At 39.3% G+C, this 11,925-nt stretch overlaps 1 protein-coding gene across 1 annotated transcript; it reads right to left on the bottom strand.

Moving 5' to 3' along the window:
- Positions 1-2: 2 nt before the first annotated feature.
- LOC139964264 (N-glycosylase/DNA lyase-like) lies at positions 3-6,601 on the bottom strand. Its single transcript, XM_071965723.1, has 4 exons — positions 6,341-6,601; positions 2,481-3,165; positions 1,776-1,970; positions 3-349 (listed from the first exon to the last, which is right to left on the bottom strand). The coding sequence occupies exons 1-4, from the start codon at positions 6,490-6,492 to the stop codon at positions 230-232; spliced, it is 1,152 nt and encodes a 383-aa protein (XP_071821824.1). The 5' UTR covers positions 6,493-6,601; the 3' UTR covers positions 3-229.
- Between the last annotated feature and the right edge of the window lie 5,324 nt (positions 6,602-11,925).

Raw genomic sequence — 11,925 nt, 5'->3', positions numbered from 1 at the left:
TAGTTCTGAACCCTCTGATGATTGACTTTAATTTGACCTTAGTACTTTCTTTCAGCTTTGAGCAAAATGTATACTTTCGGTGAACATATGGTATAAACAGGGTTCAATGCCAATTAAAACCCGTAAGTTCTGAACTCGCTGATCGTTTAGCTAAATATCCTCTGAACACCATTTCAGATTTTTGGTAAAATCAATAATTTTGTTGAAACAATCTCTCAATTTTCACAAGTCAACGTTTACCCTTACGCTTTTTTTTCTTTGGTTGTGATGGGATTTCTCCTTCTTGGGACGCACCTTTTGTTTCTTCTGGGGCACTTTGAAATTTCTTCAGATCGGCAGAAAAAAGAACCTTCAGGAATGAAAATATTCAAATGAGATGAGAACTTCATTAAGTGGAAACAGTGATCATCAAATGTTGGGTTTTTTTTTTAAATATATTTCTGAATAATCACAGTTTTGTTACAGTAAGTTGTATCTCCGAAGGAACTGGACTATGGAAGTATAAGTTTAGACTACAACAAATGAGTACCCTAAATTCTGATCTTGACAGATCAAGCTTTATGTCCGCTATTCAGATATATTTCCTTTGTGAGTATAAAGTCCTTTATGAAACTGGAAAATAGCTATTTGGACTGCACAATTGTTTTCCAAAGACATATTGAATAAATTAAGTACAGGAATGTACAACTTGTTAGGCTGCTACCTGGCAAGGTGATTTGGAGTTACTAGTCTACATCTTCTGAAGTCAGACTTAGCCAGAGAACTATATCCAACCATCCAGTGGATGGTCAGACCATTTGTCAAACACAATAAGTAACTATTATGTTAAAAAGGGGGGGGGGGGAATTTAATACTTGCCAGTGATTCAGTCCCAACATTGTTTAAGACCCCCAATATAACTTTTTAAAAAGCTGTTGTACAGCACATGGGGAATCATGCTACTGCAAAACAGGGATGAGACTGAGCCGGGGGAAAAAAATCTGAAATTTATCGATCGCCGTCCTGGGGGAGGGGTTTTAGAGGAGGGGGTGTCCCCCTCCCCTTTAGAATTTTTTTGTCAGGTAAGGAGGGCTTAAATGCAAAATGGTGGACTCTAGATGGAATCTATCACATCACGTAACTCGCCAAAAAAGTGTGGAATTTCTGCTTGTATAATTTATCCATTAGCTTTTTTGAACCAAAAAAAGGCTTTTTTGCTTGCTTTGTGCTACTTGATTCCACCACTGGTCAAATTCGGTGTTCCTTCCCTTCACAGTCCAGCATGTTCGGCAAAAAAAATAAAAAATAAAAAAAATAAAAAAAAATAATAATAAAAAATAATAAAAAACGCGAATTACGAGAAAAAACGCGAAAATGAAAAAAAAAAAAAAATCTGAAATCCGTGTTTCCGCGAAAGAGTCTCATGCCTGGCAAAAGCTACTTTTTGGTCTTCTTGAAAAATTGATATATGCCACCATTTGCACACTAAATGCAGTCAAAAGTTTCCCCCCCAGATCCCTCTCCCAGGTTGTGAGTGATACATCCAGGCTGCGAACTGGACTGACCGCATCCTCATTCTGTCTCAAGCTCCATTCTGAAGAATGATGACTGCATTGACTAGCAATATTAAGCCTGGAAAATCCTTCATTCCTCTTAACTCTTAACAGCCAAACTTACATGTAAGAAGGCAACCGGTTTTAAGTTAACATTCATAATCCACACCGTTTAAACCATTATCAAGTCCTTTTCATGTAAACTAAAAGTGAATGAATTGGCACAATCCCTTTAAAACTTACAGAATGTGCCCAGCCAGCATATTCGCCAAACAGTTCGCGAAAGTAATCGCCAATTTCTTTGTAGATCTTGTCAGTGAGGCTCTTCTTGGTCTTAAGCTCCGGCATGTAGTCACGACTTGCTATCTGCCACACATGTGTGTCCACAGGTATGGCACCAGTTTTGTCCAGTGAGAATAAGCAGACACAATCTGCAACCTAACAGACAGAAAACATACTTAAACAAACCATCAACATCGTTTAAATAGATTTTGATACAGGACCAAATATAAGAATTTTACAGACAGCAAGATGAGCATGCAGTTGAAACAAAAAGAAATACATTTGGAACTGATATAGTTTCAGAATATAATTTGACCTTTGACCTTATGTATTGTCATCAAGATGTGTCATTGTCAATAATAAATTTGGCCAAGCAGGTCAATAATACCAAATGGTAGAGACAAAAAATTGCTCTCACATTAATGGAGGGTGGGGGGGGTGGGTGGGGATTAAGTGTTTGAGGACCCTCTAGGATACTACTTTTTCTGCTAGTGTGCCACTTAATCATTGCATGAATATGACTCATTCCAATCCCAACTTGCTCCCTTTGCCCCAATAAGGTCTTGTGGCTATACCACATGGTACCAGCGTGATAGTGTACTAGTTATTTCCAGAGGAATTCAGTGCAAAGAAGTAGAACATAGAAATTTAGAATAGTACTTTTACCTTAGCCCCGACACCAGACAATTGTCGTAGCTGAGAATGAGCCTCATCGTACGACACTTCCCTTAATTTAAACAGCCAATCACTCTTACGTTCGTTCGTCAGGATCTTTGCGGTCTCGTGAATGAACTTTGCCCTATAACCAAATCCTAATTTTCTCAGTTCAGACTCTGTGTGTTGCTTCGCGAGGGCAGATGGATCTGGAAAGCTGTACCACTTCTCTCCACCGACCGTACCTACAAGTTTTCCATATCGGACGCAGAGTTTGTCGACCATTCCCGCAATCCTGGAAATGTTGTTGTTTGAGGAACATATGAATGAAAACAAATTTTCTACTGGGTCTTGTCTAACGATTCTCACACCAGGAAATTTGCTTCCTCTTACAGCAAAATTGTTATCAACAGATTGCCATTTATCATACAATTGACTTAAAGAGATGTGTAACTGGAAATAATCCCTCAACACTGCTTCTGGGCTGTATTTCTCTGACTTATCACTTGCTACACTCATTTCAGGAAGTTGATTTCTCCTAAGTTTGTCAGATTTTGACAATTTAGTGTCATCCCCTGTAAGTTTTTCTCCAGATAAATCATGAACTTGATAAAGTAGTTCTTCCTCTGACTGCTTCAAGGTCCAGATTCTTCCAGATAGAACACTTCTCCAAACACCTGCCTCTACTTCCTTCCATCTGCCAGAAACAAAAAACATTTGAAAATTATAGAGTAAAACAGATTTTGCAACTGGAGTAAGCCCAATTGTAAAAAATCTTTATATTATTTTGAATTATACTGGTTTTTTAAATTGTCGTAATGTATTTCGTAATGAACATGTAGCTTGCGTTTGATGCAGTGTCGCCCGCACAGTTATAAAGCGTAATGTAGCAGGTGGAGCCTGTGGAGTGCCTTGAGCCTGACACTCGGTTGTTATTGGTTCAAAATGTGATTCATTCTTAATACGGAATGCTCAGTACCGACCGATTATGGACGATTCTTGAGAAAATTGAATACCAAAAATTCATGTAAGTATTTTCCCCTTCTTTTCATTTCCTTTTGCTTTCTTTCTTTCCTTTCTTACTAAATAGTTTTTGAGTAACTGAATTAGTGTTTTTGACAAATTTTATGCAAATTTTTTCACATATTTTGTTAGTCAATTACACTAGGTGATTAAAAAATTCTTCAAACAAATCATTCCGCATTTTTTTTTTTAACTTGACAAGGATTTACACCAATGAGTATGGAATTAGCTACTTCTCTATACTTAATCATTGAACTGTGACTTCACCTATCTTAGGCTACAAATCAAATTAAATATCTGTGATATACATTGTAACTGACGTTGACAAACAAGTAATCTATTTATGGTTAAATTCAAAGTTGATTCAGCAGCTTTCTACAGCTATTCATGTCAATGCCACTAGTTTGGGTTTGAAAAAAGTGCTGTATGTAGATCATGGTTTCAGTTATTCTTTGAATATGGTATTTTCCACTGATTACTTTCCGTTAAAAAATTTCTTGTATGAAAAACACTTACATGTACACTATAATTTTCTTCAGTTTTAGGATACCAAATTCAGGATGATGAAAATAACATGAGAAAGTCGATAAAGATGGTTAGACTGAGTTCATGTTAGGAATGTTAAGCTGCTTATAATTTACTGGAGGCATGGGTGTATGTAATTAGGGATTACGTAAAGAAGTACAAGGTGGTCGCCGTCGGGGTAAAAAAAAATCATCAAAGAATTAGAATACAACAGGTTAATGAGAAAATATCACAAAAGATACTCCCTAAAGGATGAAATTTTGAAAAGTAATTGTTACGGCAGCTCACCTTTTTGGTTAATGAGAGAATATCACAAAAGATACTCCCTAAAGGATGAAATTTTGAAAAGTAATTGTTACGGCAGCTCACCTTTTTCACCTTCACGCCATATGTCGAAAACTACAACCACATAAGGTTGTGATGTTTAAAATTAATTATCACTGCCACTTGTACTACATCATCATTCCTCTTCTGAACCTAACCTATCCTAATAATGATCTAGTCTCGGAGCTAAATTCTATCCTGCTACAGTCAAATTATAAAATGAAATAAAACTGTTAGCAAACTGCTTATCCACTAGAGAGCCTGTGTAATAGAATGTGTAAAAGTAAGTTGGCCTGACGTTTCGATCCTAGCAGGATCTTCTTCAGAGGCTAAATGACAAGTTACAGTAACAGAGGGGACAAAAACACGCACAGAATACAGACAGGTTAATGAGCACGGTGAACACAATGAGATGGATGAGAGGGGATTATAAGTAGAAAGCAACAGGAGAAGAGGAGAGGAAGGAGATAAACTGTGGAGGGACAAAGAGAGGATTAAAGGCACAGGGTGAGGAATAAACTGGAGAGGGACAAAGACAGAAAGGTGTGAAGAAAAATGGAGGGGAAGAGAGCTGTGAGAGGAAGAGTGAAAGGGGGGGGGGGAAGGGAGAAAGGGGAGAAGGAGTAGGGAACAGAGGAAAGTTAGTCATGTCCTTCCTGAATGTTCAGCCCATGAGGTTGAATGGTACGAAGGCGTTGCATCCAGAGCCTCTCTCTGCTGATACGTACTAGGTCAGGACGGCTACCTAAGGATTCAATCCCCTGTAGGGACATGTCGTTAATGGTATGGTTGGGAAGGTTAAAATGTTCTCCAACTGGGGTCTCAGTCTTCATGGTGTTGACTGTGGATCTGTGACCATAGAAACGCTTCTTGAGGGTGGTTTTGGTTTCGCCAACATACTGGATGCCGCAAACTCTACAAGAGATCAGATAGATGACATTGGTGGTAGTGCAAGTGATGTGACCCTTAGTCTTGTGTGTGAGTTGCATGCTGTGGCTGGTGATGGAATTGGATTCAACAATGTGGTGGCTGCAGACGATGCATCTCGAAGTACGATCACATTTGAAGGTACCATGCTGAATGGGTGTGGGGTTAGAAGTAAGAGGTGGAACAGCAGCACGTACAAGAAGGTCTCGTAGGTTGCGTGGTCGTCTGTAGGCGATGATGGGTTTTTCAGGGACGGCTCGTTGGAGTCTATCTGAAGTGAGGAGAATGTTGTGGTTGTTAGAGGTGATTTTCAAATTCAACAGTCAACAGTCAAATTATATCTTCTCTATCCTCAATCATTTCAATGTGCCTAATCAGTTCAGTAAGCCATTCTGCTGCTTCAAAAAGAAGCTGGTATTTTCCGCTGACAAAACCGTTGTTTTCTGCTCACAAATTTGGTGTGCGGAAATTACTGTTTTGTGTCAGCAGTAAGTACTGTGTGCGGAGGATAACGGTACCCGATCATCATTAATGTGTTCCCTATGAGAGATAGGTTGGGGGGTTGGCAATGGTTGACTTAAGAAGACAGAGAAAATTGAAAAATTAATGTTGTGTCAACAAGTACAACATACTGGAAACATAATTTTAATGAAACCAAATGAAGTCACTTCTTTCTTGCAAGGAAACTGATATATGAAAGAATGAAACTCTTGTACGAAGAAAAAATACTTGGACAAAGAAAAGATAAGAATGTGATTACATAACATTACAACTGACAATTACATTTAGTCATGATATAGTGGTGTAATTAATATACTTTTACTGCTTGACAAAGGCTTCAATAGAGTAATAATCGTCACTGACGTATGCTTAGCTAATAAATCAGGTATGGCAATTTGCAGTGCTGTTAGTTAGAACATGTTCAGTAGCCATTCGGCCTACTGTAGTCGTTTGCTTACAAAAACCTAATCCCAGGCTAGTTCTGCGAAATTCTTCGCAGGTAGCATGGTTTCGCATGAGCGATGCACGAATGGGATCCCTGCAGGGCTGTAAGTTAATGTTATCAAAATTACCTGAAACTTTGTCCGCATGATAAGGTCACTGCTAACGAAAGTTCTCTTTTGGCACACGGAACCGATGACCACTTGGCCATCATAATCTGTGCCTGGCTTAACTTTCTGACTGAGGTTGATAGGCATAAACAACAGTTTGAAGTTAGCAGCATAGTTACTTGTACTTGAGGTTAGCAAACAAGCAATCTCAATTGTATTTCAAGTATCCAGTTTGGAAAAATATTTCAGCGGTACATAAGTTTCTAAACGTGTGTCTAAAAGGGAATATAATAAATCACAGTAATGACGCAGAACCAACATGCAGTTTATGAATTTAAAAGGAAAATATTGTTTTGCTTTTACTGTACTCTGACGCTTTAGGTAAGGACAGAGGAAGATAATAATTCTGAAAAGTTTTAGTGATGTTCAATGTATCGGAGTTGGAGCAAATACTGATGATAATCTCTGAAATTAATGTTTGTCTCTTCTGAGTTTTCCCGTACGAATTAGGCACTAACGAAAGACGCGATGATCGTTTAATTGATACAGCCAGTTGAGGAAATGTATTTATGCTAATACCTCTCTACCAGGATAGCAATATATCACGTTTCATTATACTGTCTGCATTTTGTAGCGACACGAACAAAACGTCACTTGCAAGCAACATAAAGTTAACTTTTTCAGATGGCCGCACGCGGTTTGGGGCGAGTCTTCAATGCCTTTAAGGGAAATTTTTGGCCGAACCGTATACTGGCAGTCCTGCTTGCATTTGACCTCCAGGACGTACTTCCTTGTTACCGCAGATTTCGCTGACCAGACTTGAGCATGACGATTTTCCAAAAAAAAATATATATATAACCATATCATAAATTTAGGCCATTTGTGGGATCAAATTCCTAATTAAATAACACCATTTTAGCACGTAGCTATAGGCATCCAAAAAAAATTCGAGATATTCAAAAAGGCTTATACCCTTCCCCAGGCCAGAGATACATATGAACAGTGATAGACCAGCATGATGCTCGCTTCTGGAAACTTGGGAGCTATGAGGATGGATTTAGATGTTCCATCCCAAAGTTGGATTATATCATCTTTGGTTGCCTACCGTATAATTAGTGTCAGCACTCACGCAGGGAATAATTTAATCCGTATCGTATCGCAATTTGCTACGTAAAATGTTACCTTATTATCCACCGAAGTGTATCAGTTTTTTGTTAAAAACACCATCAATAGTGCAATTCACCATATTATGTTACTAAGAAAATTCAGAGATGAGAATGTTGGTATCATGAGTCACGTGCACTGGATATATGCTCAACCATAGCGTTTAATATAGATACACTCCAACCAGGGAGCTGCTACGTACTCTTGCAGCTCCCTGCTCCGAACTATGGACTCAGCATCCCATGCCCAATGCTACACCCACACTGAGTCGAAGTCATTACAGGGCTGTGTGTTAACTTGTAAAACAACTTGCTCAGTCGGGCAAGGAGCTTCCATAATTCACTTGGCCTGATAATATTTTACAATCCCCTGAAATGACGGAAAGTAGAAGACCGGTAACACGAGAAAGTTTAATTGTAATATGCATTGTTGTTGTTTACATTAAATTGTTTGCGACAACACGTTTTGTAAAAGTTGGACTTTTGTGTGACCACTGTTGATCGACCTCGATCATTGCCACTACTGCCCATGTCATGGCCATGCCTAATCCAACAAAGTTCAGTCGGTACTTCACAAGGAGGTCAGCTGGTGAGCAGGATTGAACTAAATTTTGCCTTAATTTACAATAAAGGGGGAGAAAACACCTTTATTGGGGGGGGGGGGGGGGGTAGGGGGTTAAAATGGTAAGTCGTCGGAAATTATAGGTGTCCCCTTCCCTGTAAGATTTTTTCTGAGGGTGCTTAATTATAGATATGTTGTGCTATATTTAGCAACTTTTAAAACAATGTTGGGTTTTACAACACGTCATATATTTATATATACTTACGTTTATAAAACAAAATCGTAGTGTATACACTACGATTTTTTTGATAATATTTTGTATGCCAGTTGAGGGAGGGGGATGGTTATACAGGGGCGTCGGAGCCGGTACGGCAGGTCCGGCGAACGCCGGACCAATATTCACGGCGCAAAAAAAGGAAAAGAAAAAAAGTGGGACTAAGAAAAAAAAAGGCAAAAAATAATCTGGGAGGTATATTTTTCAATAATTTTCAATAATGATGACGGCAAGTAGGCTAAATGTGACTACTCTGGCATGGCAGGGGTCTTGTTTTCAAGCTCGGGAAGTGCCATTTCCTGCGATCTGGGAGGCATTTTTCAAAATTTTCTCCATTACGCTACGCGCCAACCATGGTGGCGCGTAGCGTAGTTTGACCCAGAGCCGTATATAGATCTCTATATACGGCTCTGGTTTGACCTACCAAACATCCCCCCGATAATTATGATAGATGGCCACACTCTGTTCTGCCGTACCAATCCCAAATAGCTTCCGACGCCCCTGCATATGCATTCATCAAATTACAAAATTATATACAGGGTACAGAATACTATTAGGATGTGGTTTTGAGAGAAAGATGCAAACATTATCCAGTGATTGTTTGAATCATAAAGCCACAGTAATATTCATTTATGTTTTGTGCATGATGACTATATGATGTTTATACACCTAATGACATCCGCACGTTTTAAATTCATCAATTAAAAAAAAAGGACTAAAATTTAAGTACTTCAAGTGATACAATCTTATGAGGAATTTTGAATAGTTTCATAAGAAACAAATAGTCATATAGTACAGCCGACATTCTTCTCCTTTTTGGTTTAAAAGTGTTGGAATCGCGAGCAGCGAAATTTCTCTCACTATAATATGCAAAAATAAAGTTGTTGAGTCGGGTCAAAGAAGTAATACCTATTCAGTCGCGCACGCTTTGTTTAGTTATGGTGGGGTAACTCATGGTTGAAATAATCGCCATAAAGGAATCTCTCTTTCTGTTTTGAGATTCGCAGATGGGTTTTTGCTAGATAAACTATGTACCTTAACGGTCATACGGTTTGACTTATTTCACCCAGGCCTTGACTAAATCGTTAAATGGCTTGAAGACATATATGTAGAGCCATGCCCTTTTGACATAGCTGGCCTGCCTTAGAATTTGGACACCGGAACTGGTCAAACCCTTCCGTTCAGATTGGGAGACCCTTCAGGGCGTGGGGTAGCCTTGAAATCCTTTGTTCCAATACACTACGATACTTTTACTAGTTATATCAACACCTACGAGATTCTATTTACCTTTTAGCTACGTTTTTGTCTGCTTTTGCAGCATTTGAAGTTGTTTCTCTAATAGCTCTATGAGAGTTCGCTAGTCGGTGTCAGAGTACACGCTAGCTGGTAGAATACATGGACTAGTACTAAAAACCAACGTGTCAAATATTTCTTGTCGTCATCGGCAGAGACCCCGGAGCTCCCATCACCCCACCCCCCAGGAACGTCACCACCGAACATCCTTTCCCCCGGCTTTACATATACATGCATCTTCCGAGAGGGGCAGGAAACTTTATGGAAACGACAGAGGCAGATCCGGGATTAATAAAGGAGGCGGTGTGGCCTAGGGTATAGTTGAAAACGGCTCCCATGTTTGAGGTGGGGGTGGGAGGTATGGGGAACTTCCTCAGAAAAATTGTATACGTTAAGACCTCAAATGGTGCTTTTCGAGGCATCTTTAAGACTATAGACTAGAAGAACTTATTTTTTAACAAACCACAAATATATCCCTATAGTTATACTGCTAAAATACTAGTATGGAAATATGAGAAGCCTCGTTTAAACTGTTCACATTAATTACAACCAATCGGCTGGGGAGAATATAATTAAATCCATTTACGTATGTTATGAAATTCTCTCCCTATATATATATATAGTGCCTGTGAACTGCTTTGTCAAAATTATAATAAATCGGTAGCTTTTGCTTTGGTAAATGCTTTTGTAACAGTCATTGTGCGTTATGTTATAATCTATGAGTTATTACACGAAATGAACAAAACTTTCAGTGCACTTGAAACTTATTTTTCATATGCAAGTCTTCTCTAGAAAATGCAATACAGAAAGGAGCCAAACTATTACATGTGGAGGACACTTAAAAATCAGTTTATTAACACCAGTGACCTTTTGACCTTACAGTGGACGGAATTAACTATTACTAGTATACATAAACGTATATCAATACATTCATTATCATACATGATCAGACGTAACACTATGTTGTTAATTGAAGTAAAGATAGATAACAGATCCAGGGGCGTATCCAGGATTTTCCAATAGGGGGAGCGCCAGGCATGAATGATCGCCGTCCTGGGGGATGGGTCTAAGGGGAGGGGTGTACAATTTTTGCTTTCAAAGAAGGGCTGAAATGCAAAATGGTGTCATATGCATGGGCGGCGATCCGTACTTCCGAGTGGGGGGATATGTCCTTGTTGACTATCTAAGCGTAGCGCCACCATGGGTTGACGCGAAGCGTACAAGAAAATTTTGGGATTAACAAACCCTCTAGATGGCCGGAAACGGCACTTCCCGAGGTTTCCAAGCGGCATATACCCAACTTTAAAATAGGGATGTCATGTCCGAAACATCTCATAATCAGGATCCAAAATACTTTTTTTTTTAATTTCGGGTGTTATTTTGGGAAAATTGCCCTGTCAATCTTGTTTCAGGCGCAACGTTAGAATGTACGAGAGCTCTGTTACATTATTCGATGAAGAAAATGGCCTCATGCAGGCTATTATAGGCCTATACACATGCAATACACAATTACACATAGTTACATTCCTAGGTACCGATTGCTAGGGCATCCAGGTGAAACGTGTATTAAGCATTACCCTGGTTACATGAGATTCTCAGCTGTTCGAGGGAACATGTACGTGTGTAGGCCTTCTATAGGGCCTATATGAATACTATGAGGGTGCATATATGTACTATATCAATACCGTGGGCGCAATAATACATTTTGTTGTTATAGGGCCAATGAAGCCTACAGTCAACTATTTTTGCTTTATAAAGACGCTTTATTTGAAAAGATCGCACTGCGTTTATGGTAGGCGAGAAATGAAGCTAAAAAAGAGCCGTACATTAACGAAGATGCATAAATGTAGGCATGAAAATATTCTTATCCCTGGCATTTGGTGGGGGGGGGGGATATGGTGCATTACATCCCCTCCACCCATTTTCATGGGGGGATATATCCCCCCTCCACCCAGGATCGCCGCCCATGGCCATATGTGATCCATTTTTCGACCTTAATAATAAGCAACATTTCCAGTAAATATGGACACAAAATGCACAATTTAGTATGGCTGGCATGTCATTTAGTGTTTATAGTGATAATACAAACACAATTACTATCTATGTTTCTAAAACTATTATGCCGCCGAACTTCGCCAGAACCTTTTTTGGCAAACAAAAAATAAAGCATACGGGAGGGGGGGGGGGGTTGAGCGATCACCGACATCTCACATAAAGGTCGTCATCAATTTTTTTTTTTTTTTTTTTTGCTAAACTTTTTTTTTTTTTTTGGTGACGGCCAATAGGGGGGGGCGCGCGCCTGTTGCGCCCCCCC

The sequence above is a fragment of the Apostichopus japonicus genome, chromosome 22 (assembly GCF_037975245.1).
Source record: "Apostichopus japonicus isolate 1M-3 chromosome 22, ASM3797524v1, whole genome shotgun sequence".
NCBI lineage: Eukaryota > Metazoa > Echinodermata > Holothuroidea > Aspidochirotida > Stichopodidae > Apostichopus > Apostichopus japonicus.
Note: the sequence above shows the minus strand (reverse complement) of the source record. Positions and strands in the feature narration are given on the sequence as shown.